Below are 27,793 nucleotides of genomic sequence, written 5' to 3'. Positions count from 1 at the left end.
TATTAGCTTCTTCATAAATATCAAACCTCATTGGTTCTTGCAAGTCTTTTGATCAAATGTCATGACACAAGAACTAATAAGGTTTGATTTTGTTGTTGTATTATGTCGTAAATGTAAATGACAATTATCATCTTTGGTGACCTATCCTTTTAAATCATTTAAAGTGTTGTTACAACCCAATGAATTTAAGGCAGGGGTGCCCAATCCTGCTCCTGGGGAGGCAAGATCCTGCAGAGTTTAGCTTCAACCCCGATTAAACACACCTAAACCAGCTAATCAAGGTATTCAGGATCACTACAAACTTCCAGACAGGTGTGTTGAACCAGGTTGGAGTTAAACTGTAATACATTATTGTCCCTCCAGGAGCAGGATTAGACACCCCTGATTTAAGTGGCATGAGCTCATCCACTATTAAATTTTATATTGGTGCTGAACAAAAAGGTAACAAACAACTGTTGTTGCCACCACATCACTGGTGATTTATTTACAAGTCGGGTCAGACTCTTGCACCGCAAGAGTTCACTCCTTGACGAGCAAGTGGCTGCGATAAGACAGAAAACAAACAAACAAAAAAATGTCCCTTCTTGATACTGTTTAATCGATGGACTGGTTTAAAGTGTAAGAGCATTGTTGTTTTAAATCTTGTTTTAAAAAGTGGAACATTGGTATTCTTTAAATTTTTTCAAACTGACTGTTTTGTTGTTACCTTGTACTGCTTCCTCTTTCCTTGTCTTGTTTCTACGATTGGGAATTGAAGACCGTTTTTGAACAGTGAAGTTTTTTAACACGGCTTATTGTGTGAATTATTCATGTACATTTATTCCTGCAATGAAAATATCTGATAATGACAAGGAGATTTATTTGTACTATTTTGGCACTAAGATGGGTCTGTGCATAGAGAAGTTTGCACATGTTTGTGTGAGCTGTGTATATGTGAAGATTTTTTTATATCTTTGCAAGAGAATTCTTTGTCTGTGTTTTTGGATGCAATGTATCCGTTTAAAAATTAAACGCTGAGAGTTTCAATTTTGCAGTTGATTTCATAAAAAACTCTGGTTCCAGATAGATATCCAGAACTTCTTGTCAAAGCAATGAAGTCCAGTAAACTCAAATAGTTAAGTTATGATGTTGAGTACAAATTACTATTTTGTCAGTTAGACTTAGTTCATGGTTGTGAAAACATGAAATATTAAGTTCAACCAATATGTTTTTCAGTTGACTTAACTAAAAATTTTAAATGCTCATTGATACAGTACGTTGGCTCAATTTACTACAAGTTATTTCAACAACTACGTATAAGTTGAGTGAACTTAACACCTAATGTTTGCTAAACTTAACTGCGCCAATGCAACAAGATGACTCGACTAAGTCAAGTTGTGTCAACAAATAATTTTTTACAGTGTACAGGCTGTGCAGCTGTTTGGAAAGATCATAAAATTACACTTGAAGTCCATTATCGTATATATTTTCATTAATGTCTTTTTTAATATAACATTTTAATTCATCTAATAAACTGAAGAATTAATAGAATTTTGGCAAATTATGTATTATTTGCAAGGCTCTTGTCCTACTCTGCTCTCATATGACAATTAAATGTTGCAGACATCAAGGGTTTTCAAATAGGTTAGAAAACATTATTTTCATTGTGCAGTATAACGTTTATTTTAATATACTGCACTAAGTTTTATTGCAAAACATATGCTACAAAAATGTCCATTTTAGTTTTGAGATCTGTGGAAAGTGTGATGTAGAAAAATGTGTCACTTGTCACAAAGTCCAAAAACCATATAAGCAATCTATTGTGGTTAGATTAAATTGATTTATTTTAATAGGAAATATTAAATCTGTAGTCTTTAAATATAGAAAAATAGCACCCTCTGGTTATTATTGATGTCTAGTTATTGAAATGCTGAAAAAGAGCTTGTGTCAACTGAGTAGTTGGTATATAAACATGAATTAGTAAATTAAGTGAAAATAATTACAATTACATTTAGTAGATTGAAGTAGAATTATTTTGCGTATCATTTCAGTGTGCTTTAAAAGGATACACCACCCAAAAATGGTGGAAAATTGGTCATCATTGACTCGCCCTCATGTGAATTCTAACCTGTATGACTTTTTTCTTCTCTGGAACACAAAAGAGGATATTTTGAGAAATGTCTCTTGTGTTTTTTGTTTTTTTGTCCATACAGTGGAAGTCAATGGGGTCCAGTGATATTTGGTTCCCAACATTTTCACAATGTTAAACAATATTTCTGTAAAAATTGTGTAGTATGTCTATCATGTTTGTGCGCTTTTGTAACCATATTGCATGAGACACTGGTTCTTTGTCTGTGCTGCTGGTACTCACAGTACAGCATTGGTTTATGACGTCATGTAACTGATTCTGTGCTGAATAGGATGTCTGCTGCTTCCCCCTTTAACTGCAAAAGGAGGCTCTCTACCACAGCATGACTTGGCAGTCTGCACTTCAAGTGCCTCATGTCTGGGACAAAAATGACTATTTTTAGTTCCTCTTCCATTTTTTGTCATTTAACTGTAGCTTGTTTTCAGGTTCATATGCTTCTCTTTGTGAGGCCATTGCTCTGCTCGGGTTTATTTTAGTACACCATCAGCATCCCGAAGCATAAAGAAGATCGAAAACATGCTACTTGAGGCATAAACACACAAATCACCTAGAAGACCCATTAGGGTCGACCCCTCTGTACCTTGTCAACATTCAACACAAAGGCCTGGCCAACAGATTCACATTGCATCCTTGCTAATATAGCAGACACAGCATGACTCACAGTGACATGTACACCGATCCTGTTCCACAAAGAGGATAACTGCATGGAGCTGGAACAGCCTAGTCCTGTAGGAGTGTGATCATTAATCCAGGGCTGGTATCTGAGCTAATGCTGGTTCAGTACTGGTTCCTTGTGTCGGTCAGTTTTGATGCTAACAGAGTGCTTTGCCTAGGGAATGTAGAGCAGCCTCAGCTGGTTGTATAACTACGGTAACAGGCCTGCAGTCCCAGCCTGTCCCATCGTCTCAGCATCACTCATCTCCAGTTGCCCTTCTCATAACGGTGAAATATTGGAATGGATGGGAGCAGGCCTATTTTCAGGGATGCCCCTCCCCACTGCCTTTGACAGGGGACACATTAAACTAGACAGTCCATCAGATTTCATGAAAGTAACATTTACAGGACTTAATAAATGCAAGTTACTAATGAAGAGGATGTGTTCACCACACTGTTAAACATTACACTCCTCTTTTTCACAGATGGGTCATTCTCAGGTGGGTGTTGTGAATTGTGTCTGAGCAATTCAGCATTTCATACATAAAATTACTATACAGAATTATTAAAATAAAAATAAAATATACTTAATATAATACATTTCCACAGATCATGAAAGATTACTTGGAGTATGTTGACAATTTAACCACATAGATTTCAATTAAATTGAAATACCTTTTGTGGCCAAAAAGTTGGTTATTATTGTTATTTGGTTAATAATGATTAGTGAAATGCATTACAGTTCTTTTAAATGTTCAATTTCTGAAGGTTCAGTATTCTGGCTTTTACCCAACAGATCATAAAATTAAAAAAAATAGTCAGAAAGAGCTCTTACTACTACAATTTTGAAGAGATTTTATCATTTGGCCGGAACTTTGGTAGGTCTGATATAGTATTTTTTTGTCTAAAATTCAGAAAACTTCCTGTGCCACATTTTTATATATTTTTTATAAATATATTTTATATATTTATATATTTAACTAACAGGTTAGTTTAATACAGTAGCTACTGTATGTAGTTGTTTTATATACTGATGTCTTTGGTGTTACAATCTGTATTTTTTTTTTAAATCACCACTCTGAAATGTAAAGAAGAAAAATGTATGCATTTCCTGCATAAATCCTTTGCTCTTTAGTTTTAAAAACTAGCAGAGTGTTTATACACTTATACAGAGTCAGTTTGTATGTTTTCTCTCTTCTCAGGGTCTGGGTTCATGTCTGCAGGTCAGACTGGAGGGCAACGTCAGGACCCTCAGGGAGACATCCATCCCAGCCCGCCTGGACAATATGTCTATAAGAATGACTTTCAATCAGGTGGGATCATTGCGTACATCAGGCTTGCTTAAGAGAATTGAATGAAATAGTTCACAAAAAACAATTATTATGTGCTAGACCAGTGTTTCCCAACCTTTTTTTAGTCGCGGCACCCTGTGGAAATTTTAACAAACTTGTGGCGCCCTACAAAATTAATTTTGTCACAATATTTGAATTTCTAACTTCGATATGATCATTTGAAAAGTATAGATATTCGGTACAACAGGGAAGAACTGCAGAATATAATGTCATACATATATTTTTAATATTATAAAAACATTTTGTCCATCAATGGTGACAATCAGTAGGCTAATTTCTATTGAAGAGACCAATTTATATGACAGATTTTAATGTATGCAGTAGCACGAGATAGCTTGATTTCAAACTTTGAATTGAATAAAAAATGACAAGCAGTCAGTAATAAAATAAGAACAAAGAAATGAATAATGATAGCACAAATAAAAAATAACGACAGGCCTTCGAATTAAATAAATTGCTTTTTAGTTTTTTAGGTAGGTCTAACAGTAGGGTTAAGATATTTTAAAAAAAAGTTTTGTTTTTTTTTACCAATTATCCAAATAATGTTTAGTCCTAGAAAGCTATTATTATCAGAACACGTGAGCATAACATAGCGGTTAGCAGATCAAAGAATGAGAGGGCAGCGTTACCTGAGTTGCCCATATACCATGTTACAGCACAGTAGGGCTATTGCAAACAGAAACAATACTGTACTACATCGATGTTTCCTGTCGGCTCAGTTTTTGAGTGGACTTTGCTGTTCCGATGAGCATGAACGGTATATGAGTGGAGCGACTGAGCGGAGCGCCAACGCATAGAGCGGGATAATAGGCAGAGCGTCACACCATCTGAAAGTGAATCCTGAGCTGTGAACTAATTTTCGGCAGCCGGAATTTCGGCGCATCTCTAATTATTGGCGACATCAGAAATGGATATTATATAATAGATGCTTTTTTGAACATTTTAGCAATTTAAAAATATTAAAAAAGGATTTTTTACACGGCACCCCTGCTCGCTACAGACGGCACCCCGGTTGGGAAACACTGTGCTATACGTTAGTCCAAATCTTTCTAATTCCAGGCCCAACATCAATGATTGAAAAGCCTGTCCAATTAGGAAACCAGCAGATGGGATCTACGGTGAAGGACAACAGCATGGACTCTTTTCTGGGTAACCACAGCAATTTTTGTTCTTGCTGACTTAAGGTTGTGGGTTTGATTCAGTTCATTTCCTCAGGCTCTGTTAAGTTTTAATGCAGTATTGTTCTACTGCTCTATGCTTCAGGGTTCTCTCAGCCTGGAATGAATATCGGTATGAATATGAATGTTGGCATGGCCCCTTTACAGAGCTCCAAACCCCCCAGCATGGGTGAACCTCAGAAGACCTTACCCTTGTTTGCCAATGAACCACCCAAACCATCCCAGATAACTGCTAATTCGAGTGAAACAAGCCCTCGTAACAGCCAGGATAATTCTGCAGGTAAAGTCTATCGCCACTTAAGGCACCTCACTGCAGTCTAGAACAGGTAAGACAGACTTTAAACACAGATATTAAGATGCTGATTGATTGTTATATCACAGAATGTCCTATGATCACAGCTCTCATATCATTCCACTCTGTCTGGTCAAGGCATGGATGCCTCATCAATATCTTGTCATAAGATAAATGCTTCATACTTTTCATGGTCTTCAAGTTATCACTTATTATGAGTATGATTTTACTGATGTGATAAGCGATAGTAAGGTTGTTAACTCTGGTATTGAATGCCATGAGTATATATACCCTGAAAAAAGGGGTAATTAGTGACTTGACTAAATATCTTGCATACTGAAAGGACCATTTCAAAACATTGTACATGATGGATCATAATAGACAATGATCATCATTCACAGTTTGTCCTTTGATTCAGACTAGCCGGTGTGCACTATGTCTTCAAGTGTGCATTATGGTGGAAGGCATTTTAAAGAATTTCCTTCGGCCACTCTGTAATATTACTTTTTGAGTGTGATGGCTGTGAAACTGAAAAGAGAAATGTGTCTTCTGGACCAGAATCAGTTTTGAAAGCCATTTCACATTTTAGACCTCATATCTGAAATATAGATGTTACTGCCACGGGCATTACATCCAGGTGATTGTTTATAACCCTTTGATCACTAGTGAATGAGGACAGGCATGTAAAATAGAAAATCATATGATGTAAAACAAAAAAAAAGTTTGGTTGGGTCTTGAAATTAATTTAGTTTTCATCTTATTATGCTTTGATGGCTGGACTATAGCACTAGTAAACATCATCCAAATTCAGTTAGCAGTAGGTTTTGTTTCCCTTTAAATGTAATGTGTTTTGATGTTGTCAACCATTGTGTGTTCAGTGTTTGTCTGGTCGTTGATTTTGGTTCATTTCAGTGACCTTTATTTGTCCTCAGTGCTGAGAATAATACTGGGTATTCCATGTCATGTGACTCTTCTCTGTGGCTTTTCTTTGAGTCAGTCTCTCTGTGACTTGCCTCTGTTGTTATCCCTGTCTGTTATTTCTCCATGAGTTAATTTGCCCATTTGCACTTTCACTTGATGTGCTCTCAAGTAAGCACATCGTAGTCTCAGCACATTATCTCTCAGCCATTGCTGAAACTATTACACCCATTTAACTGCTCTCTGCAGCAAGTATGAGCATGATACCCTTAGATCTGTTATCTTACATTAAGTACCTATTTGGTGAACAGCAGTGATAGGCCTTTATCAGGATGTAACATACATATATCCATTAAAAAGCCATTTTGTTTTCTCTAGAGCTGTTCAGTTTATACGGCTAACTTTGAAGGCTAATTTGCCACTGGAGAATTTCCACTGGGTTTTCTGTTGTTCTGCAAACTAAATGACAAACAGTCATACCTCAAACTTGAATTTTGAAGCCTAAGTTAAATACTTAAAGGGGACATAACACACACAGTTTCAGCCAATGTCATGTTAATTTTGAGTACCTTTATAGTAGTATTGCATCTTTCATATCTACGAAGAGTCTTTAGTTTAATCAGATTTATAAAACAACTTTACACTTCTCTCCAAAAATAGCCGAGCTCCTGGAGGCGTGCCGTGGGCGGAGCTCAACAAAACACAGGAATTTCATGCAGTTTTACTTACCGCCTGTGGTTCCGACTCATGATCTTTTATCGCTGGGACCGCTCCACCGTTTAGTATCAAATGATATGCAAATCCAGCTTCAAACTGGGCTTTATTTATAAAACATTCGTCACCGAAATGACAGGAACAAACAAACACACTTGCGAAACTGTTGATGTCCCGGAAAAACAAACTGCATCCATTGTTCATGTAAAGCTGGGTTCTTTGGAAATCTGAACAAGGTTATCTTTCCCTAACATCCAAAAACACACTTCTTTGGAGACATTCTTCTCAAGCAAGTCCTGTGCAGCGCTGCCGACGACTTCCTTAACGTGAATGAAGTGCGCTGATGGGCTGCTCTTGCTCTCGCTCTGTTTGCTGTGTCCGTGTGCTCTTCCGGGAGAAGTGCCCATACAAGAAATTCCACCCTTCATGATATCATGAAGAGCCATACTCGAAAAAAACTTTCTTAAAGGGGTCATATGACGTTGCTAAAAAGAAAATTTAACAGCTTGTAACACTCCAAAGAGAAAGGAAAATTTGAAATTGCATCATATGACCCCTTTAAACTTATACAAACCCGGAAGGAGTGTATTTGGCACAGAAATACTCAGTCATATGTCCAAATCATTTTTTTTATTTGGTCATGTTTAGCATGAGAATCCAACTCTTTAACTGTGTAAATAACTCAGAATGCATGAAATAGCATTAGACCCGCCCCCCTCCCTTTAAGTTGCAATATGTTGTTAAATAGGAAATACAACACCCAATTTGTCAAATGCTTGTTGTTGTAGTCACTGTCAGTAACTTGCTGGCAACTTAGGACAGGTGTACACAATGCAAGTTCTGGCAGTTGAGAGAACGTAAGCCCTTGCACACCTTACAGTTTACCTGATAATTTTACAGAAGCCATGATTCATGACATGTCTGTAATGCCCGGCAAGTTCTGAAGGAAATCTGATTAATTGTTTTGCAATTTTTAGCATTTGAAAACATGAAGTTACTGCTTATGCTGAATTTCTGGATCGGAAGTTCATAAGGTGTTAGTCTCTGCTCGTAATATTTCACACAATGCAATCTGGACCATCAGCAATTTCCACACATTGGGGAGCATGCATATTTAGCTTGCTGTGAAAGTCTCCTCAAGTAACATTACTCTGAGATCTTTTAATCATTAAAAAAATTACTCCAAAACCCAATGGAAATTTCCAAGGGAACCCATGGCTAATGCTAATTCTTTAGAACTACACACTGAATGATGCTGTTCATTGTGAATTTGTTAATTAGTTGATAGTGAATTTTGTATGTCTTCATATCATCTTCTGGTGTAACGCACCATATGATGCAAGTGATCAGTGGTTCATAGGTAGCTGATCTATTGTCTCTTTGGACTCTTAATAGCTGTTATGAGTTGGAGATGAACAAATTTTGTTGTCCGATGATTTGTATGGTAGTCAGTGACACTTCCTCTTCCTCTCTGTACACAAAGAAGTTTTGGGAAGCCCTTGGACAGGTGAGGAAATGCTCTCTACGGAGCAGTCCCGAGCTTCCAACAAGGCAGAACAGAGTCACACTGACACCTTGGGATTCCAGAGTCAAGATGCAGCATCTGGTGAGGAAAAGTCCATAGAGAAAGGAACCGGAAAGCAGCAGAAGCGAAAAAAGAAGAAACGCAAGAACAGGGAAGAAATGTATGACCTTCTGGACAGTCTTGGTTCCCCTGACTCAGAAGAGACTCCTTCTGAAAGCTCCAACCACGGCTGCCCCTCACCTCCTAGTAGGGACGAAGACATTTGGGAAAGCGAGATCCAAGAAAGAGGGGGAGGACGTATCAAGGCCAAGAAGAGTAAAAGCAGGATGAAGCTACCGGAGGATTGGAGTGCTCCTCCAACCATAATGAACATGGACTTTAGCAGCCCTAATTTGGGTGATTTAAAAACCCCATCCAGTGCTAACATAGATGAAGGAAGTGCACCACCCTCACTCACACCTGAACCTCTGCACCTCACGGGCACCCAAGCATGCAGACCCCAACCGACAGGGCAAGCAAACACTTCCTTATTCATGAATTGCCCAGACTCCACTGCGAATCCCATAGATGACTCAACTTACGAGATTGACAGGGATATGTTTAATAAGGATAAATCAAGTAAAGACGATATCAATAAGTCTAACCTAGAGTTGCCTGGTATTCACCCTTCAGATCTGTTACTCGTGGACTCAAAGACTGACCCAAATGATCCCGACCAGAAGTCAACCTTTGCCCTCAGTCCAACTCAGACTGTTATGTTCCTTGACTCTGTGCTGCAGGCAGAGACCACAGATGCAAGCCCCCCGTCCCACAGCACCCCTGTGAATACTCCCATCCCTCACACCACTGCCCCAGAGGCCGCTCCTGATCTGACCACTGGCCCACTGTCCATCGGCACAGACATCCCTGCCTGTCAGAGTGCACCAGCTGTTAGTCACTCTTCCCCAACAATTACCCCCAGCACTGCAGAGAGCTTAAAACCCAAGGCTACACCTTTCATCCCTTCACAAACAAAGCAGCAGGAGCCCCCGCTGGCACAGCCCCCCCTACTGGAAGGTTGGTGATAATGAAGACTGTATGGAGATGATTTACATAATGCATGGCTCAATGAAGTGGGCCCTCCTCTGCTTAGCTATCTCTGTAGCAGAAAATACTGTAAGACACTAAGTACTCCATATCTATCTATCTATCTATCTATCTATCTATCTATCTTTCTTTCCTTCCTTCTTTCCTTCTTTCCTTCTTTGTGTCAGTCCTCTATAGCTTGGACCTTTGCTGCATGTAGTCCATTCTTATAATAAAGATATTTAACATTTCAATGCAATCATAACACACTGATCGCTATGCATCACGACTTGCAGCTGACTAACTGTTATTCTTTAGTCTATCATCCCCTGGATTTCAGTACGATTTCTCTTGGTCACAGCATCCCTCAAAATGCACATGACTTGTAGATGTGTGTCAACTGTCTATGTGGTATTGTACATTTTCTAATCATTCTGTGGCTGAACAGCTTTCTGTATGTCACTCCTCGCCATCTTATGCTATATGACTCTTTATTCTGCTTTAGTCTTGTTCAAAACTGTCAATCCAATGTTCATGAGATTTAGAGGTCTGTCTGCCAATTCACCTGCTACACATAGATTTTAAAATGGTTATCTTTAGATTTATTTAACCTTTTTAATTTTTAGCAGAAAACAGTTTTATAAGTATCTGTTAATGATGCTCTTTTCTTCTCCTTTTCATGTTAATCACTGTTTGAACAACACTGGACATCAACCAGGTAAGAAAATATCTCATTATCTCACTGTGGATTGTGGGTACAGCCCGTTTGTGTAGTACATGCATTATGAACTTTATGAGTTAAAGCATTTTTGATATATTTGGAGAGTAGGGATGCACAATATATCAGTACTTCATGAGTTATTTAATTCAGCACTTTTGCTATTTTTATGTGGTGTTAATATGTTTAGATTATCTTTGCTGTTATCTAATGCTCACTTACAGTTCTTTAAAAAACATAAAACAACTATTTAATGTAATATTTATCAAATCTCAAAATGAATATCCATTTTCATACTGTACATTATGTTGAGAAGCCTAAATTCACGTATAGTATTTAAAAAGATTGATTTTAGATTTTAGTGTTTTATGTTTCATTTATTTAAAGGAACACTCCACTATTTTTGAAAATAGGCTCATTTTCCAGCTCCCCTAGAGTTAAACAGTTGAGTTTTACCGTTTTTGAATCCATTCAGCCGATCTCCGGGTCTGGCGGTAGCACTTTTAGCTGTAGATTAGCATAGATCATTGAATCTGATTAGACCGTTAGCATCTCGCTCAAAAATGACCAAAGAGTTTCTATATTTTTCCTATTTAAAACTTGACTCTTCTGTAGTTACATCGTGTACTAAGACCGACGGAAAATGAAAAGTTGCGATTTTCTAGGCCGATATGGCTAGGAACTATACTCTCATTCCGGCATAATAATCAAGGAACTTTGCTGCCGTACCATGGGTGCAGCAGGCGCAATGATATTACGCAGCGCCTGAAAATAGGCTTATTGGAAGTTACTTAGCTGGGACTATTTTCAGGCGCTGCGTAATATCATTTTTGAGCGAGATGCTAACGGTCTAATCAGATTCAATTATCTATGCTAAGCTACAGCTAAAAGTGCTACCGCCAGACCCGGAGATCGGCTGAATGGATTCAAAAACGGTAAAACTCAACTATTTAACTCTAGGGGAGTTGGAAAATGAGCCTATTTTCAAAAATAGTGGAGTGTTCCTTTAAACCATATACTATACCATTTCAGTCTCAGTGATTTATCTGTTTTTAACCATAACATCCATCCCTATTGGAAATCTTAAAACAAATAATTGAGAACATAATTTTTTCTAAGCATAGTTCAATCCCTTAATCACCTGAACTTAATGTTGTCAGTAAGGCTACAGTGTATAATGTTTTCTTTTCAAAGCATTTATCCACCTTATTTTTCCTGTTAGAGCGGATGCGGCCATTTGTAAATTTTATGTGTCTGTCTTTCGGTCTCATCTGCGTCCAGCTATTTTTAGCTGTATAAAACAGCACGTTTTGCTGCTTGATATTGCAGATTGGTGTCTTACCATATTATATTAATGTATCATCTTAATTACGAACACGCTGGTTTGTAGTGCAAATAGTTTTACCGTTTACTGCACGTTGTTATTCTTCTCATTATTCCCCTATAGTGGCTAATGAACCGGAAGTCTCGCCCATAGGCTTACTTCCGCATTGAAGAATAAGGTGGATATGGGTGTTGCCAAGCATTCTCACTAATCTCTGATACTGAATTTGAAAAGTTAGATTAATTTAGTTTGGCTTGGGTGAAAAAGCTTACAGATTTCCATTTACTAGATTGTTTATCTAATCAAATAAACAATTGAGTCAAGAACAGAATATTTAGGATTAGTTATTTTTAGTTGGTGATATTTATAGGTTGAATTCATACTCCCTATAGTATTATTGTGGCTTTCATCTCTCTCTATCTCTCTCTCTCACGCACACACACACACACACACACAGAAACACACACATCTCCTCCTATCGCTCCTATCCTCTTGCAGCAGCTCATGTAAAATTGATGGCTGTGCCGTTCGCCATTATATAAGACTCATAGCGAGACTTCTTTTTATAGCGAGTGATTAGGGTGTGTTCAGAGGCGTTTGAGAGGTGCTGCACTCTGGTAGGGGATTTTGAGGGATATTGAGTACTGGGCGGTAGCTTTGGATCAAAAGCTAACACGGAGATCCCAGATCACGTTTTGAATGATGTAAGGAGTCAGGACTTTCACTGTGTTTCAGCTGATCAGGTTTATTCATCTAGCTATTCTTCTAGTTTTTGTCACAACACTTGGTCTTCTCTGGATTTCAGTCTTTTAAATGCAGAAACAGAAGTTGCTCTTCTTGGCCCATTGTTCCTTCCCTTTACTCGCATCAGCCTTCTCGTCCTTTCTTGCCCTTGCTCGTTCACTTCCTCTCCCTCCCCTCGGGTGGTTCCGACCACAGAGGATCCTAATATCAGCAGCTGCATTGACGGGGAGACTGTTGCCATGGATATGGGAGGCGGTTTCCTTGGTGATGCAGCGAATAGGACCTGCCAAAGAACAAGCTAGGGTGTAATTGTAGGATATGTTCCAGAAATAGAAACTCTGTGACATAGCTTCCCGATTACTCAATGAGCATGCATCTTCTACCCCACGCTAAATGTGTTAAAATGCATTTCTTATGCTGTGTTTTTATTACTGAAAAAAATATTGTGATAGTTTAATGATGGTGTACAGATATTTTAATATTTATGCACTGGCATAAAATTGCTTCATTTGTCCGAATGCTCTATTTATGGTCATCATGAAACTCAAATTAAATTGATTGTAATGTAGATGCATTTTAATATGATTAATAATATAATAACATTTAATTGAATACAATGGCAATACTGTATATGCCCATGTCAGATGCATTCATTTATTGTCTAAATGTCACATAATGACAACAAAAAATATTATATCGACAACCAATCGAAACCAAGATGAAAATGCACTAAGAAATGGAATGAAGTGACAGGAAGTTTCAATATCCTCTGTATATTGAACCATATGATGTGGTGCAGTGTGTTCTTAGAGGAATGTAAACAGTAAAATACATCTGACATGTCCATTCACAAGAATCTGGCTCATTATAGCAATGAGACGGTCAGAGAGAAAATACTTCTTTTATATCTGTCACTGGCCTGGAAGGCCACTGCAGCTGATGCATTGTACTTTGTGTGTGTGTGAAGTTCACTCTAATTAAGGTGCCTGAGCCAATCAGACTACACATGAATTATGACATCACATGCCTCTGCTCAAGTCTGGAAGGGCGTATGCAGTGGGAGCCAGAAAAGTAAGATGTAATACAGGTTTTGCGGTGTCCCTGACATAATTTTAAAACCACGTTTTTTACTGCTCACATTTTTCATGTTAGGATGCCTGTAATTAACTGGGTTGTAGATTACCTAATATACAGGTTTAAATGTATGTGCTATTTCTGTGCAGATACATACTGTAAAGTGCTGAATAATGCAGAACTCCGCTGTTGTGACGGATTGTGGAAGTGATTTATGTAGCTCAGCTTATTTATGTTTAATGATTCATGAATAATTGTCTTCCTTGATATGATCATCAGGTGTGTGTCACCATAAAAACCTTCATTTCTCAAAAACAGAAGACAGTGAGAGGATATGGCTGAACTGGAATGGGACTTATGTCTAATGGCTGGAGGGAGAGGATTTTTTTTTTGAAGGGATAGTGTCTGACATCTGATTTATCTGCTTGAGCAGGGCTGTCCAAACTCGGTCCTGGAGGGCCGGTGTTCTGCAGAGTTTAGCTCCAACTTGCCTCAACACACATGTAAAAAAAGTTGTTTTTGCGGTTTTTTTTTTTTTTTGCATTCGAGCCACAAATACATTGTGATCTGCACAAAACATGTTAATCCATTGCAAGCAAACAGATGACTATTTTGGGTCGCTTTTTCCTTGTGTTGTTCATGGTGTTTAAGGATGAGGACATGTCTGCTACCTGTCTATGTTGGCATTGGTCTAGTTTGACTGGCTTGACTGGTAAATACTTTGAAATTTGATTGGATACACACCTTTTGAAATCATGAACAAAAAATATCAAGAGTGTTTTCTCTTCTTTCTTTTTTTTTTGGATGTAGTTCCATTATATTATTTGCATTTACCATTGTTTTTCTCTGCCGTCCACAATCCTATCAGAACAGACCAATTGTGGGTCGCCAACCACCATTTAAAGACCACTGCATAAAAACATCAACTAAGGCATTGGCACAGTCACATTTGGGCTGGAAATATGATTGCTATTGCTGGTCTGTGCATGCATTTACAGTCCTCACTGTGGTGACATGCTTCAACTCTTGGACAAATCCTGATATTCCAAAAATGATTTCTTTCTGATGTGGAACACAAAATAAGATATTCTGAAGAATATGTTTTTTTTCCCTTACAAAAAAAGTCAATGGCATCCAAAGTGGTTTAGAACTCCAAAGACTTCCATTAAATCTGACAGTTGGAGCATTCTTCAGAATATCTTCTTTTGTTTTCCACAGGAGAAAGAAAGTCTAACAGGTTTATAAATAAAAAATACAAAAAATACAAGGGTGAGTAAATGATGATAGACTTCTCATTTTTGGGTGAACTATACCTTTAACACACTCTCATAAGAACACTCTAGAGAAGGAAAGGCACAGTAAACAACAGAGGTCACACTTCCATCAACCTCGTATGTGAGAGACGGAGGAATATAATGGTTCAGCTGATTGCTCCAAATGTGACTGATACTGATGTTATTGTGTTGAGTGAGGGACATGGCACCTGAGGACCAGGCAATGATGACATCCTCCGTCACCACCGCTAAGGGTAAAGGTGCACGCTTGCGTCTGCTAGAGCATTCTGAGCACCAAACAAGACAATGTGTGAGTGAGATAGAGAAAGGGATATTTATAAACACACTGGTTGCTAAAAGCAAGGGTTTTCAGTCTGGAGCATCCAATAAGGACGCGGTTCGTGTGATCACGTGATCGAAGACTTGGAAGGAATGTGCGGACAGAATTAGGGTGAGAGAGAGAACGAGAGAGAGGAGGGGGAATTGGGAGAGAGACGCAGAGTCATCTCAGCCTCGGCATTGAGGGAGGTTTAGAGACCAGCGCTATAGACTTACAAATCTAAATCAATGCTGTACACTGACGGATAGACACCTTGATACAGAACAAATCTATCTAGAGAGACAAGGACTGTAAGGATGTCATCCCAGCACTCAGAGTGCAGAGATCTGTGCTCAGTGCCACCCTCCATGCCAGGCTTGGCATCGTCAACAGCTGCCCAGGGCTGGAACTGGCAGCAGGGGCAGCCAGGCAGTCTGCAATCCTCCAGACTGTTAGAGGACGACAAGCAGGAACTTTCCACCAAGTCGACAGCACTCAGCCAGGAGGCCGACCAACGGGTAACCAGTCACCAGAGCAGCAGGGGTGGGAAGAATTTGGGCAGTGCAGCAGAAAGTCCCACAAGTGTCTCGTCCTCTCCATCTCCCGCATCTTCAGGGAAAGACCTTTCCACCAATGGGGTGACATCAGGACCTTCACCAAGGAGTGGCATCTTGACATCTTCAGACAGAGGTTGGGATCCACCCCCCAGCATCTCGAAAACAGGCCTCGCGCCGAATTATTGCGTGATTGGCGTGGTGAATGACAGCTATGTGGAGGGCGAAGTTGAGGGCAAAACGGAAACACGCCCACCCATGTCACCCCCCATGCAACAGAACCGAGTGGTCCAGCGCACAATGTCAGACAGTACCCACTTGACAGTGCCTGCTAGCCTTCAGCTGCCTGATAAATATCCAGGCAAGGATGTGCCGCCACCCCAGACCGCCGTCAAATACTTCACCGTAGAGGACAAACAGAGTGTTCTGCCATCCATGAGTATCCCATCAGCCCCTACTACAAATAAAGAACAGCCTGCTGGTGTGCCACAGCGTTCTCAAAGGATACAGTTACCGCCAAAGCCATCGGGAAGTGGAAATGTGGTTTCATCCCCTGACATTCAGCCTAAAGGTGTCTGTAATGGTAGGTGAGACTAGCTGCTGTGATCTCTGTGGTGTGATGTAGGATTGGGATCTGTTTAAAGTATGGTGGTTCTCTAGATTTCTGGTTCTTGCATAGCATTTTGTGTACTTCTGTCCTTGCATCAACTGATGTAATTCAGTTTATCTGTATATACTATACTATACTGTATAGTGTGACAGAGCTGAACAGACACACAAGTTACACAACCATTCAAAAGTTTGGGGTCCTAAGATTTTTTTTATATTTTTGAAATATGCCTCTTATGCTCAACAAGACAATACAGTAGGAACAGTAATATTGTGAAGTATTAATACAATTTGAAATAACATTGTTCTATTTCAATATATTTTAAAATGTAATGTATTCCTGTTATGGCAAAGCCATTACTCCAGTCTTCGGTGTCATATGATTCTTCAAACATTATTCTAATATGCTGAACTGGTGCTCAAGAAACATTTCTTTATTATCAATGTAGAAAACAGCCTAATAGTTTTGTGAAAATGGTACATTTTTTCAGGATTTTTTTTAAATATACAGTTCAAAAGAACATTTATTTGAAGTAGAAATTGTTTATAACATGTAAATATTTGTCCTTGCTGAATAAAAGTATTGTTATTTTTTATTTTTTTAATCTTACTGACCTTAAACATTTGAATGGTAGTGTATTTTGATTTTGTTTCCTCAAATGCTCCAGCAGATGGTATTGTGTGTGTGCAGGCATATCTGTGTATTAACACACCTGATGAAGACAGATTGCCATATGCAGAGGTTACAGATACGAGTATGAATAGGCAGAAAGATGGATAAGATTTGCTGTGTGTGCCACTGGCCGCCTGCAGGGATATACAAAAATATAAAGAGAGTAACCTTTTGGATGTCCTTTTGTCATAATTCGCTTTTGCTGTACTGAGATGAGCCCACGTTTCACACGTATACACTTTGGCATATTACCGTCCATTTATCCATCTGTAACTGTGCGAAGAGCTTCAGAGGATGATTTAGGGTTATGGTTTTCATCCAGTGTCTTTGACGGCACCCTACTGAAAACATACTAAATGTTCATGACAACTATTAACAAATTTCTAACTTTGTGAATGTTAATAAAAAGTGTCACAGAATCTATCTGATTTTAGGTTGGAAAAGACCTGGTAAAGAGGACAAAACAGACCTTAAAAAATCAATTTCATTTCATTCAAAAAGACTTCTATTTCTTCTTCATATCAATATAACAAAATAATAAGAAGGCCACAGTGTAAAAAAAATAAAATAAAAATATACTTTACTAAATTTTGCCAAAATTAAAAAAAAAATAGTAACAACAATAAACTGGATGTTTTAGACATGTTGGCCCGTCACATCTTTCAATGAGTATTTTTCACCCTGTCTCAGGAACAGTGTACTCTTTTGTCCTTTCTTTGTTATTGTTTTTTCTGTCTCTCTCTCGCTCTCTCTCTCTCACTCTCTCTCTCTCTCACACACACACGGTTTTTGGTGTTTTGGTCTTCCATTGGCCATTGATTTTTCACTTTGTGGGGAGAATGGTGCCAAGTTACATAAGGCATCCAGGCTGACAATGTGCTTTTCTGTCTGTCCACTCAAGGCACTGTCACTTTCTGTGCCCTTTTCCATGACCGCTCATGCTCTTCTACTCTCATTCTTATTATCAGAATGTACTGAGACTGAGACATAAATTGTAGTTTACTGTTAATGTGTGTCCCCAAAACATCTTGGATATTAAAACAAGCTACAACCACAAGCCTTGTGTGAACAAACATACATTTTAATGATCATAATGACAATGATAAAGAAAATAATTGTAAATACACATTTGCTTGATTAAATATGGGAATTTCAAATTTGTGTTTTTAAAGTGAAAGATAAGACAGCCAAAGAGAAAATGGAGAAGGTCGAAACTGCTCTGAAGATGGAAAACATCAACATAACTGAGAAGCAAGACAAGCCTGAGAAGATGGAGAAGACTGATCACCTGGGCAAGAAAGATGAGATCACAAAGAAAACAGACAGTGTGGATAAGACTCAGAAGAGTGAGAAGATCATCAAAGATGAGAAGAAAGTCGAGAAAGAGGAGAAACAGGACAATAAAGCTGAAAAAAACAAGAAGATTGAGAAAGTAGACAAACCTGAGAAGACAAACAAGGAGAAAGAGGAGAAGAAAGACAAGGGAGAAAAAGTGGACAAGACAACCAAAGCTGAGAAGAATGCGATGGCTGCTAAAAGACCTGCTAAGTCTCCAACAGCTAATGGGAGCAAGGAGGTGTCCAGTCCAGATAGTAAGGCCAAGGTAAGTCTGAAAAACTTCGTTAATTTAATATGCTTTTATTTAAACTGCCACATTTGAGAAGAAGAGGTGTTTGCTCTCATTTTTCCATCTTTATTAAGAATAGAGATCAGTTACCCAAACTCACAACTTATGATTTATGAACAATTTGTTTTTATGATGCTCCCATGTTTGCATCTAGTTTTTCCTTTGTGCTTTTTGCAAATACATGCATATAGCCTTCAGTTGGGTCAACCAAACAAAGCTCAGCAAGACCAAACTTGCTGTCCACTGGAGACAGTGCAGGTGCCACCAAACGCACCTCTCCCACCACCAACTCTGCCAATAAAAAAAGCCCTGTGCCCAAGGCAACAACCCCCACTGCTGGCACCAAGAAAAACCCCACCACCTCAACTACTTTTGAGACTAAGGCCAAGGTGAGTTAATGCCATTTCCCTCATCTGTGGTTTGGCACCCGGCCTACAATCCACAGGGGAGACCATTTGTGACTTTCTTTGGTGCCCATCTCTCTTCCAGCCCATGTGTCATTGTCAACTCAAAATGTTCTACCACCAGCAAAATCCCAAAAGAGAGGCATGTTTTTAGGCTTTGGATAAAATATATGGTGCAGTTTTGTTCTGCCTCTTAAATTTTTCGCAAGGACAATTAATCAGTTAATTTGACAGGACTAATTATATGCCTCTCTGTTGTGATCAGGTTCTAAATTACTTTTCCTTCTAACTTTCATGCATGGAGCTTGTGGATTATGAATCTATAATTCAGATCACTCACCTTTTTATTTAGTGTCATCTTTCTCTGCTCATTTTCTGTATGGGTGATTTTTCATTTAGGGGAATTTTTTTGTCCTTTAGGTAAGGGAGATTTTAGATTTTTATTATTATTAGAAAAAATCTAGTATAATAATAGTAGTAAATTAATTTATGCTTTACATTTTAACTCGGAAACAATGAATTTATTTTAATTATAGAATTTATTTTAGGTTTGCTCCCAACAAAAAACAAACAAACAGAAAAAAAAAAGTCATCAAATTCAATATCAGGTCACAGGTCCACACCAATACCCAATATACCAAAATCTACTTGGTGATCAAGGTCATGATCAGAACTTTCATCTGGGTCATGTGATGGAACATTGCTTTTGTCAAGATTTCAAGTAGTCAAACTCTGCCTTAATTGATCAATCACCCTGAAGCATTAAGCCACCCTATGTATGCAACTCATCTAATCAACTTCTTGACTTCAACTGATTTCCCCTGGTCGTTCAGCCTGCTGATGATTTATTGTATTCTTCAGTCTTCTGAAACAGCGACCCAGCGTCGCTCTCCAGTGCCAAAGGCTAAAGCTGCATCTGCTACAAACTCTAAAAACGGCACTAACACCCCAACTACCACCTCTGCCCGACGCTCCTCTGGTGAGTTGTTCTGTCATATAGAACTCAGTCAGGATAGATGGCATATTGAATTTTACAATGATGAATATGAGGCATAAACTTACAGTCTTTATAATTACATGCATAGTATAAAGGTCCTAGACCATAAATCATTTTTTTTTAGTTTTTGTCTACTGAAAGATTTTGTAAAGGTGTTTCTTCAGTGAAACAACTGCTCCGGGTGTGTGTTCACGGTTTGTGTGTGTTCACTGCTGTGTGTGCACACTTTGGATGGGTAAATGCAGAGCACTAATTCCGAGTATGGGTCACCATACTTGGCCACATGTCACGTCACTTTCACTTTTCACTTTTTTCACTTTCAAGCTGCTAAACAACAGTACAATCCAGTACAATCCCTTCTGTCCCTCACAGCCTCATTTTGATTCCTGTCATGGCACTACCATTTCTGTAGGAGCTCAGGTTAAACATTCACTGATGATTTAAAATCAGGATAATGATGTTATGACATTTAAATTTACATTTATTTAATTTGATTATGTCTTTTCACAGCTACAAAGACTGAAAGCCAAGCAGGAGAGGGGAAAAAGACAAGTGCAAAGACAACACCAGGTGAGAATGAAGCAATTTTCTTATCCAGAGAAATATTTGACATACTATATATAGTACATACTAGAAATAGACATTGTTATAAATTGCACATAGTACATTAAATTTGCTACTACATCCTGGCAGTGATATTTACATACAGTATAAAAATTGTATCAGATTGCTTTGGTTTAATTGTTATCAAAATGTGAGTTGGTAAAATATGAGTTCTTGTTTAGCTTTAATTGCACTTGCTCTGGACAATTCAGTGACTGCTTGTTTCTCAGCTTATTATAGCCGTGTTGTACAATGTAAACAAAACTTTATTTCACGGTAGAGTAATAAATTCCTATGCATTTTAATTTCCAGAAGTTGCTTTAGGACAGACCGTAAAATTGGAACTTGTGATTTTCAAAAGCTCTCACCATTTTTATGTGTAATATATGAATCAGTATACCATTTAAGGCTATGTGACTGGAAGTAATATAAAATGAGTTTAACTGTGCGTTCAAATATCTTTTTTTTCCAATATACTACAAACCATCAAAATATTAAGAAAGACAAACATTTCAATTAGCAGAGACTTGAATAACAACCATTAAATGAAATTAAACCAATTCTGGATAAATAAACCAAAAGTCCAACAGATTCAAGATTGGAGAGATCCTCTTTACAGTGGTCAGCAGAGGTGCTTATGCACAAATAAAGGTGCTTACTTGTCTGTAGCTGTTACTGAATGCTGATTTGATGGAGGCTTAAAGAGCAGGGTGAGAAGTTTACCTCTACTCTTTCCTGAAAACACAGCAGTTCTGAGCTAATACACACTGACTACAGCATTTGTTAGTCATCAAATCTGAAGCTGCTGACATAGTCAGGGATAGACTTACTCAGAGTCTCAAAACATCGCAATGATAGAGCCTTCAACTCCTCTCTACATCTCTGTGTACATAAGAGCTGAAAACCTTGTCACTCAGATGAGGTCTTGGCACTTTTCTGGTGACTTAGGAAGAAGAAACATTCATGAGGTCAATGACAACAAGATTTATCTGTCTGTGATCTCTCATGCATACTATATTAAAGCTCCTGTATTCTGCTGTTTGCTGCTACAGTAACTTGCATTTTGTTTTGCTGTTAAAACAACTCCAGGGACAACTTGCACAGCACCCTCTGTCACCAGTACGGCAGCCACCAATGGGACCCCGACCCCTCGTACCTCCCGCATCACCAAACCCCCTGTACCCAAGCAGACTCCCCTAGAGAGGAAGCCTCCTGTACCGCGAGCCCCCCGAAACATCCGGCCCACCAACGCACCACTGCCGGATCTAAAAAATGTGCGCTCCAAGATCGGTTCCACCGATAACATGAAGTACCAGCCTGGAGGAGGCAAGGTGAGTTGACTGGTCAAGAGAGAACCAGGATAATTTGCATGTGTGCAAGGAATGAAATAATTTGAGCTTTAGAGACACACATAGATATTGCACTCAACCTCATTTGTTTACAGACTTAGATTCAATGTGATGCATTATTTGGCAACACATGATCATAAGCTCATGTTCTGCACTATTGCTGCTATTAAACACATTATGAAATCTCTAATTCTGTTATAGTTGCTTCGCATATGTACATCTCATGTCGCTGCTGGTCAATGTAAATGCCATTATTCATTGGATTGATCCTGAGATACTTTAAGATACTGTCAGTTTTGACTGAGCTCATGGATGCACAGCTTTCAACAATGTGCTGTGATTGACATCCTCCAGTCAATGGAAAACAAAGCTCTCACTTTTTTTATTGCTGAATCTGTAGAATTTATTTGTCTGTCTTCTATAGCCGTCTCCCAGCCACCTATCCTTCCCCATCCCGTATAAATAAAAAAGACAGTGTGTAACAGGACACCCGGAAGGGTTTTCACTTTTCAGGGAAGATCTAGAGAACACAGTGCATTAGGACTGGCTGTTTCCATATTTACACCATCTGTAATTCAGATGGGGACTGTCAAATAAAGGCCACAATGCATCATTTAAATTAAAATGTCTTTTTATGAAACCCTCCATCAATGATGTTTACTCGCTGGGTTTTTCTCTTTCATTAATATTTAAATGAATAGTTCACCCAGAACTGAAATTTTTGCCATCATTTACTCACTCTCTTTTTGCTCTAAACCTGTTGGACTTTCTGTCTTCTGTGCAACACAAAAAATATTTTGATGAATGTTTTTGCCAGTATAATGAAGCTCCAAAGCAACATTGAGTTTTACTGTATGGATAAAAAAAAAAACACCAAGATACTTTTTAAAATATAATTTTTTGTTCCATAGTAAAAAGAGAAAGTCGTACAGGTTTGGAACGAGTAAATGATGCCAGAAATTTCATTGTTGAGTGAGCAGTGAGCTATCCCTTAAGTTTCAATTGGCTTTGTAGTTAATAGAACAGACACACAGTTAAATACTCTATTTTCCCCTTGTGCAACTGATGACACAGAAACTCCCAGGTGATTCTTTCAAATTTGAATGTAAACTTAGCATACTTAATCACTTATTGTGGTACATCCTATACTTCCCTCTCTGAGACCTTCGACCCTGGGCTTTCTGTACCTCCTCCCTGCACTGCACTGACTAAAGGGGTGCTTGTCTCCTCAGGTCTCTGCAGCCCAGGGCAAGACCGATGCTCTGCCAAAGACCAGCCAGAGCAAAGTGAGTCCCTCCCAATGACATCTCCCTGACTCACTGCCTCAGTATCACTCTGTCTCCTGCTCTTACTTTTGCGGTCTTTCCAAAGATCATTAGATCCTGTAAAAACTTGTTTATGCAACCCACATTTTTACAAACGTACACAGAATCACTAAACAGTTAAAGACAGAATTTGTGTACAAAAATTAGGTTAAAATGGTTTTCTGAATGATAAGGAAACATGCAGGCATGGTTGTTGTTGTATATAAACATATCCACATCTGTTAGAGAATGTTGTTAGAGCAATGCAGCCTGGTCTTTGAATGTCTTCTGTGGATTTAACACCACAAAATTCTGTCTCTCAGTAGTTCACCCACGAACACTGTTCCACATTTTGAGGAATATTCGTAGAGTCTGGTTTACCATTGTTACCAGATAATTGTCATTGTGTTTTTGTTCTTAAGCTCTGCACTAACCACGTCCATCCAAAAATAGCATAACTGCATGTTGTACGGACTCAGCAGTAGTATCAACACTCTGGAGTGCAATTAATTTCTTACCTTACAATGGATTGTAATATTTGCACTCTTGCTTTTGCTTTTAAGGAAAAAATGCTTTTCCACTACGCATATAATATGTGCTATATATATCACCTTTCTTGCAGCTTTCCACACAGGAGACTGTGGCTATTCTTGGGGAACTTAATATAGCATGAAATTAAAAATCAAGTACATTTATTTTCAAAATATTCTTACACATAATAAAGACAAAAATTTCTCAAATGAACTATAATTATATATGAATTATATTATATTATATTATATTATATTATATTATATTATTGTCTTGCTCAGCATCTAGATTATTGGCAGATGTTTAAAAACTGTTTTCATTGCATTTAAAATTACTGTGTTTTCAACCACAAGATCACCCACAGCCTCCTGTTCTTTCACAATGTCAGATGTGTGTTTTGAGAAATTGTGCCTCTGTTTATCTGCTACTCTATTATGTATGCAGTTCCATGGATATTGTTTAACCGCGCTTTGCATGTTAATAACTAAGTAGACTTTAGTGCTACTGGTGTTTCTGCTCAAAGGATCATCATGGTCATGTTATTGTTTTCAGGAAATTCATCAGTTTTTGGCACAGCCTTTGAGCTATGCAGTATTACAGGTAACTCCAAATTACATTTGCTTTTCCTGGAGTGGTCTGTCACTGCAGGTCAAATAAAACAGAGTTAGACCGTAGCCCCCTCGAGTGTTTATAGGCATTACCTGAGATTAACACAATAAAGCGAGCTTTAGGCTGTGAAAAACACACTCCGAGTCAGACAGAGTGTTCCTGGCCTGCTGTTACTCTGTCCAAACAAATATATGAGTCACACAAACAAATCCTGCACCAAACTGCACAACAGAAAATGAACATTTGAATCTAATATGGCTGCCACAAAAAATGTTCAGGAATCAACTTGATAATGCAAGAGTGGGGAAATAATTGTTTGCTGCAAATAAATGAGTAGCATGATCATTCAACGCTACTTGACATGAACATGATGATTTTGTATTTTCAGTGTTTACTTTTAATTTACAATAGTACAACATTGTTTAACACACTCATAGCCTTTATAGCTTTTGTGTCAGTCTGTTTTGCGCATGTAACTGTAGAATAACCTATGTCCATGTGTCCTCTGTGCTGTTGTGCTGTGTTTAGGTTCAGATAGTCCACAAAAAGCTGGACTTCAGCCATGTCACCTCCCGATGTGGCTCCAAGGACAATATCAAGCATGTTCCTGGTGGAGGAAATGTAAGTGCACATATTGGCTTAACAACTCTCTTATATAAAAATGTGTTAACTCATTTCATTATATGACGCTTATAGCAGCAATGAGCCACATTTACAGTATGTGACTCAAATGTTCTTTTCTCTTTAGACATCCATTATCAGAAACAAAAGACACTTTAGTCTAACAAGAGTCTTTCCTCTTGGTCTCCAGGTTCAGATTTTAAATAAAAAGGTTGACTTGAGCAAAGTTACCTCTAAATGTGGATCCAAGGACAACATAAAGCACAAGCCAGGTAGGGGATGGATCAATTTGAATGTTGCCTATTATAAATGCAGTCTCATTGTGAATGCATGCAATAAATATCCACATGAATCATGATTGATCTCTCCCAGGTGGTGGTGATGTGAAGATTGAATCCCATAAGGTTAACGTCAAGGCCAAGTCCAAAGTGGGATCAATGGACAATGTAGGCCATGAACCAGGTGGTGGCGATGTCAAGGTAGTAAAAAGCTTAAGAGGATATTACATATTAGGAATGTGCCCCCGTCACTCTTTCATTATTGATATTACATTTGCATGAAGCTCTTTCAGAAGCAAGCACATTTTGCAACACCTACCTTTCATTTAATAAGTAGTAATACCAGAGAATTTATTTTAAATACTGCACACCAATGCCATATATTCATGATTTGGTTCAGTATGCTCCCCAAACACATTTAGAGACATTTATTTTAAAAGGTGTCATGCATTTCTGCATGGTAAGTTTCGCAGTGAGAATTTTAACAACAGCAGCGTTATGTAATACCGTACAGACCATATTAAATGTGTCCACATTTAATAGTCAAGCGTAACAATCAGTGTATTTACCCACATGGAAAAGAGAATATATTCGCAGGAAAATTTGTAAGATTCAACCCCTTCAGCGTGTGAAAATGTGCTTAGGTTTATGGCATCTCACATTGTTGAGCACCAGTTTGTTTGAATCTGTGTTTATTTATATATAAATATGTATATATATATTTATATACTGTATATATATATATATATATATATATATATACAGTATATATGTATGTATGTATGTATTTCCTAGTGGAATGTTTTGTGAGAGCACTACCTCAACCTGAACAGCTGAGACAAATACATGCAAATATGCTAGAAACTTTCAAATGCAGTAGTTCCTGTAGTATTATTTAAGAAGAAACTTGTGATTCATTTTATTAGGGTACATTTGAGAAGTCCTAGTTTTAATATAGATTGTATATATCTAAATAGTACAAATTCTGTAAGATTTTCATTTTAGTACAAATTTTTCAATTTATAAGGCACTATTCCTCAGTTTCAGGACTAAAATGCATGTCTGGGCTGTTTTACCTGAAAGAAACTTGCACGGACATAGCTTAAAATATGTTAGTACTATTGATTTGTCTCAAGATGCACACGAATAATGTTATTATTATTATACTTAAATGTCCTAATTAAACTATGGCCTAATCCTGGTTTAACCTAAGCCCTGTCTGTGAAACCAGGCCTATATATGCACAATAAATACATTACTGTTCAAAAGCTTGGGGTCAGTAAAATTTTCTTAAATAAATGAATACTTTTATTCAGTTAAGGATTCATTAAATTGATCCAAAAGACAGTAAAGACATTTATAATGTTACAAAAGATTTCTGTTTCAAATAAATCATGTTCTTTTTAACTTTCTATTCAACAAAGAATGTTGAATTCTGAAAAATATATAATGGTTTCCACAAAAATAGTACGTGTAAGCTGGTTTTAACATTGAAGTGTTTCTTGAACACCAAATCAGCATATTAGAATAATTTCTGAACTAACATGTGACACTGAAGACTGGAGTAATGACTACTGAAAATTCAGATCTGCCATCACAATATATTAATATATATATATATTTTTTAAAAACATTATTTTATATTGTAATAATATTTCACAATACTGTTTTATTGTATTTTTGAACAAATAAGTGCAGCCTTGGTGAGCATAAGAGACTTTTTCCAAAAATATTTAAAGGGGTCCTATTATGCTTTTTCACTTTTTTAATTTTAGTCAGTGTGTAGTGTACAGTATATGTTTGGGCATAAAAAAGATCTAGAAAGTTACAAATCTCAAAGTCCACTCCAAAGGGAGATATTTCGTTTTTTAAAAATCCCTTTTCAAGAACTACAACAAACGGCTCGTTTGAACTACATATCACAAAGCGGCCCATTAGAATATCATTACACAGAATTCCCGCCTACAGAAATTTGAATGGTTGGGGGGTGAGGAGTAAGCCCCGTTCACACCGCCAGCGACTTTTTCGCTGCTTGTCGCTTGTGGCTGGCAATTGAGGTCGCTAGTGGGCGTTCCCACTACTGGTTGCCTAGTTACCTTCGTAACACTCCACTACAGAAGATGAATCACGTGCTCTCCACTGACTTCAGTCCCATTGGTTGTCGCTCGCGAAATTCGCTGCTTATTTGCATAAAGTTGAAGAATTCTGAACTTTTGTCGCTTGACTCGCATCGCTTGACACGCCCACATTCCGTCGCCAACGGTCACTGTCGCTCGTGTTGCCGGAAGTCGCCAGCGCTCCATTGAAAATGAATGGGATTATGTCGCTATGTCGCTGGCGGTGGGAACGGGGCTT

General features: G+C 38.1%; 1 protein-coding gene across 1 annotated transcript in view; it reads left to right on the top strand.

Annotated features, from left to right (window-relative positions):
* LOC107676095 (microtubule-associated protein 4-like) overlaps positions 1-27,793 on the top strand; it is a 42,444-nt gene that overhangs the window by 9,834 nt on the left and 4,817 nt on the right. The window contains exons 3-15 of the mRNA XM_016470619.1: positions 3,985-4,095; positions 5,194-5,283; positions 5,398-5,592; positions 8,720-9,817; positions 18,288-18,718; positions 18,934-19,131; positions 20,008-20,125; positions 20,654-20,713; positions 21,836-22,077; positions 23,328-23,381; positions 25,068-25,160; positions 25,351-25,432; positions 25,533-25,639. Coding sequence (XP_016326105.1) covers positions 3,985-4,095; positions 5,194-5,283; positions 5,398-5,592; positions 8,720-9,817; positions 18,288-18,718; positions 18,934-19,131; positions 20,008-20,125; positions 20,654-20,713; positions 21,836-22,077; positions 23,328-23,381; positions 25,068-25,160; positions 25,351-25,432; positions 25,533-25,639 — 2,879 coding nt within the window. The remainder of the gene's footprint in view (positions 1-3,984; positions 4,096-5,193; positions 5,284-5,397; positions 5,593-8,719; positions 9,818-18,287; positions 18,719-18,933; positions 19,132-20,007; positions 20,126-20,653; positions 20,714-21,835; positions 22,078-23,327; positions 23,382-25,067; positions 25,161-25,350; positions 25,433-25,532; positions 25,640-27,793) is intronic.

This window comes from Sinocyclocheilus anshuiensis, unplaced genomic scaffold (assembly GCF_001515605.1).
Source record: "Sinocyclocheilus anshuiensis isolate Anshui unplaced genomic scaffold, SAMN03320099.WGS_v1.1 scaffold3293, whole genome shotgun sequence".
Classification (NCBI taxonomy): Eukaryota; Metazoa; Chordata; class Actinopteri; order Cypriniformes; family Cyprinidae; genus Sinocyclocheilus; species Sinocyclocheilus anshuiensis.
This window is presented reverse-complemented; position numbering and strand designations above follow the sequence as displayed.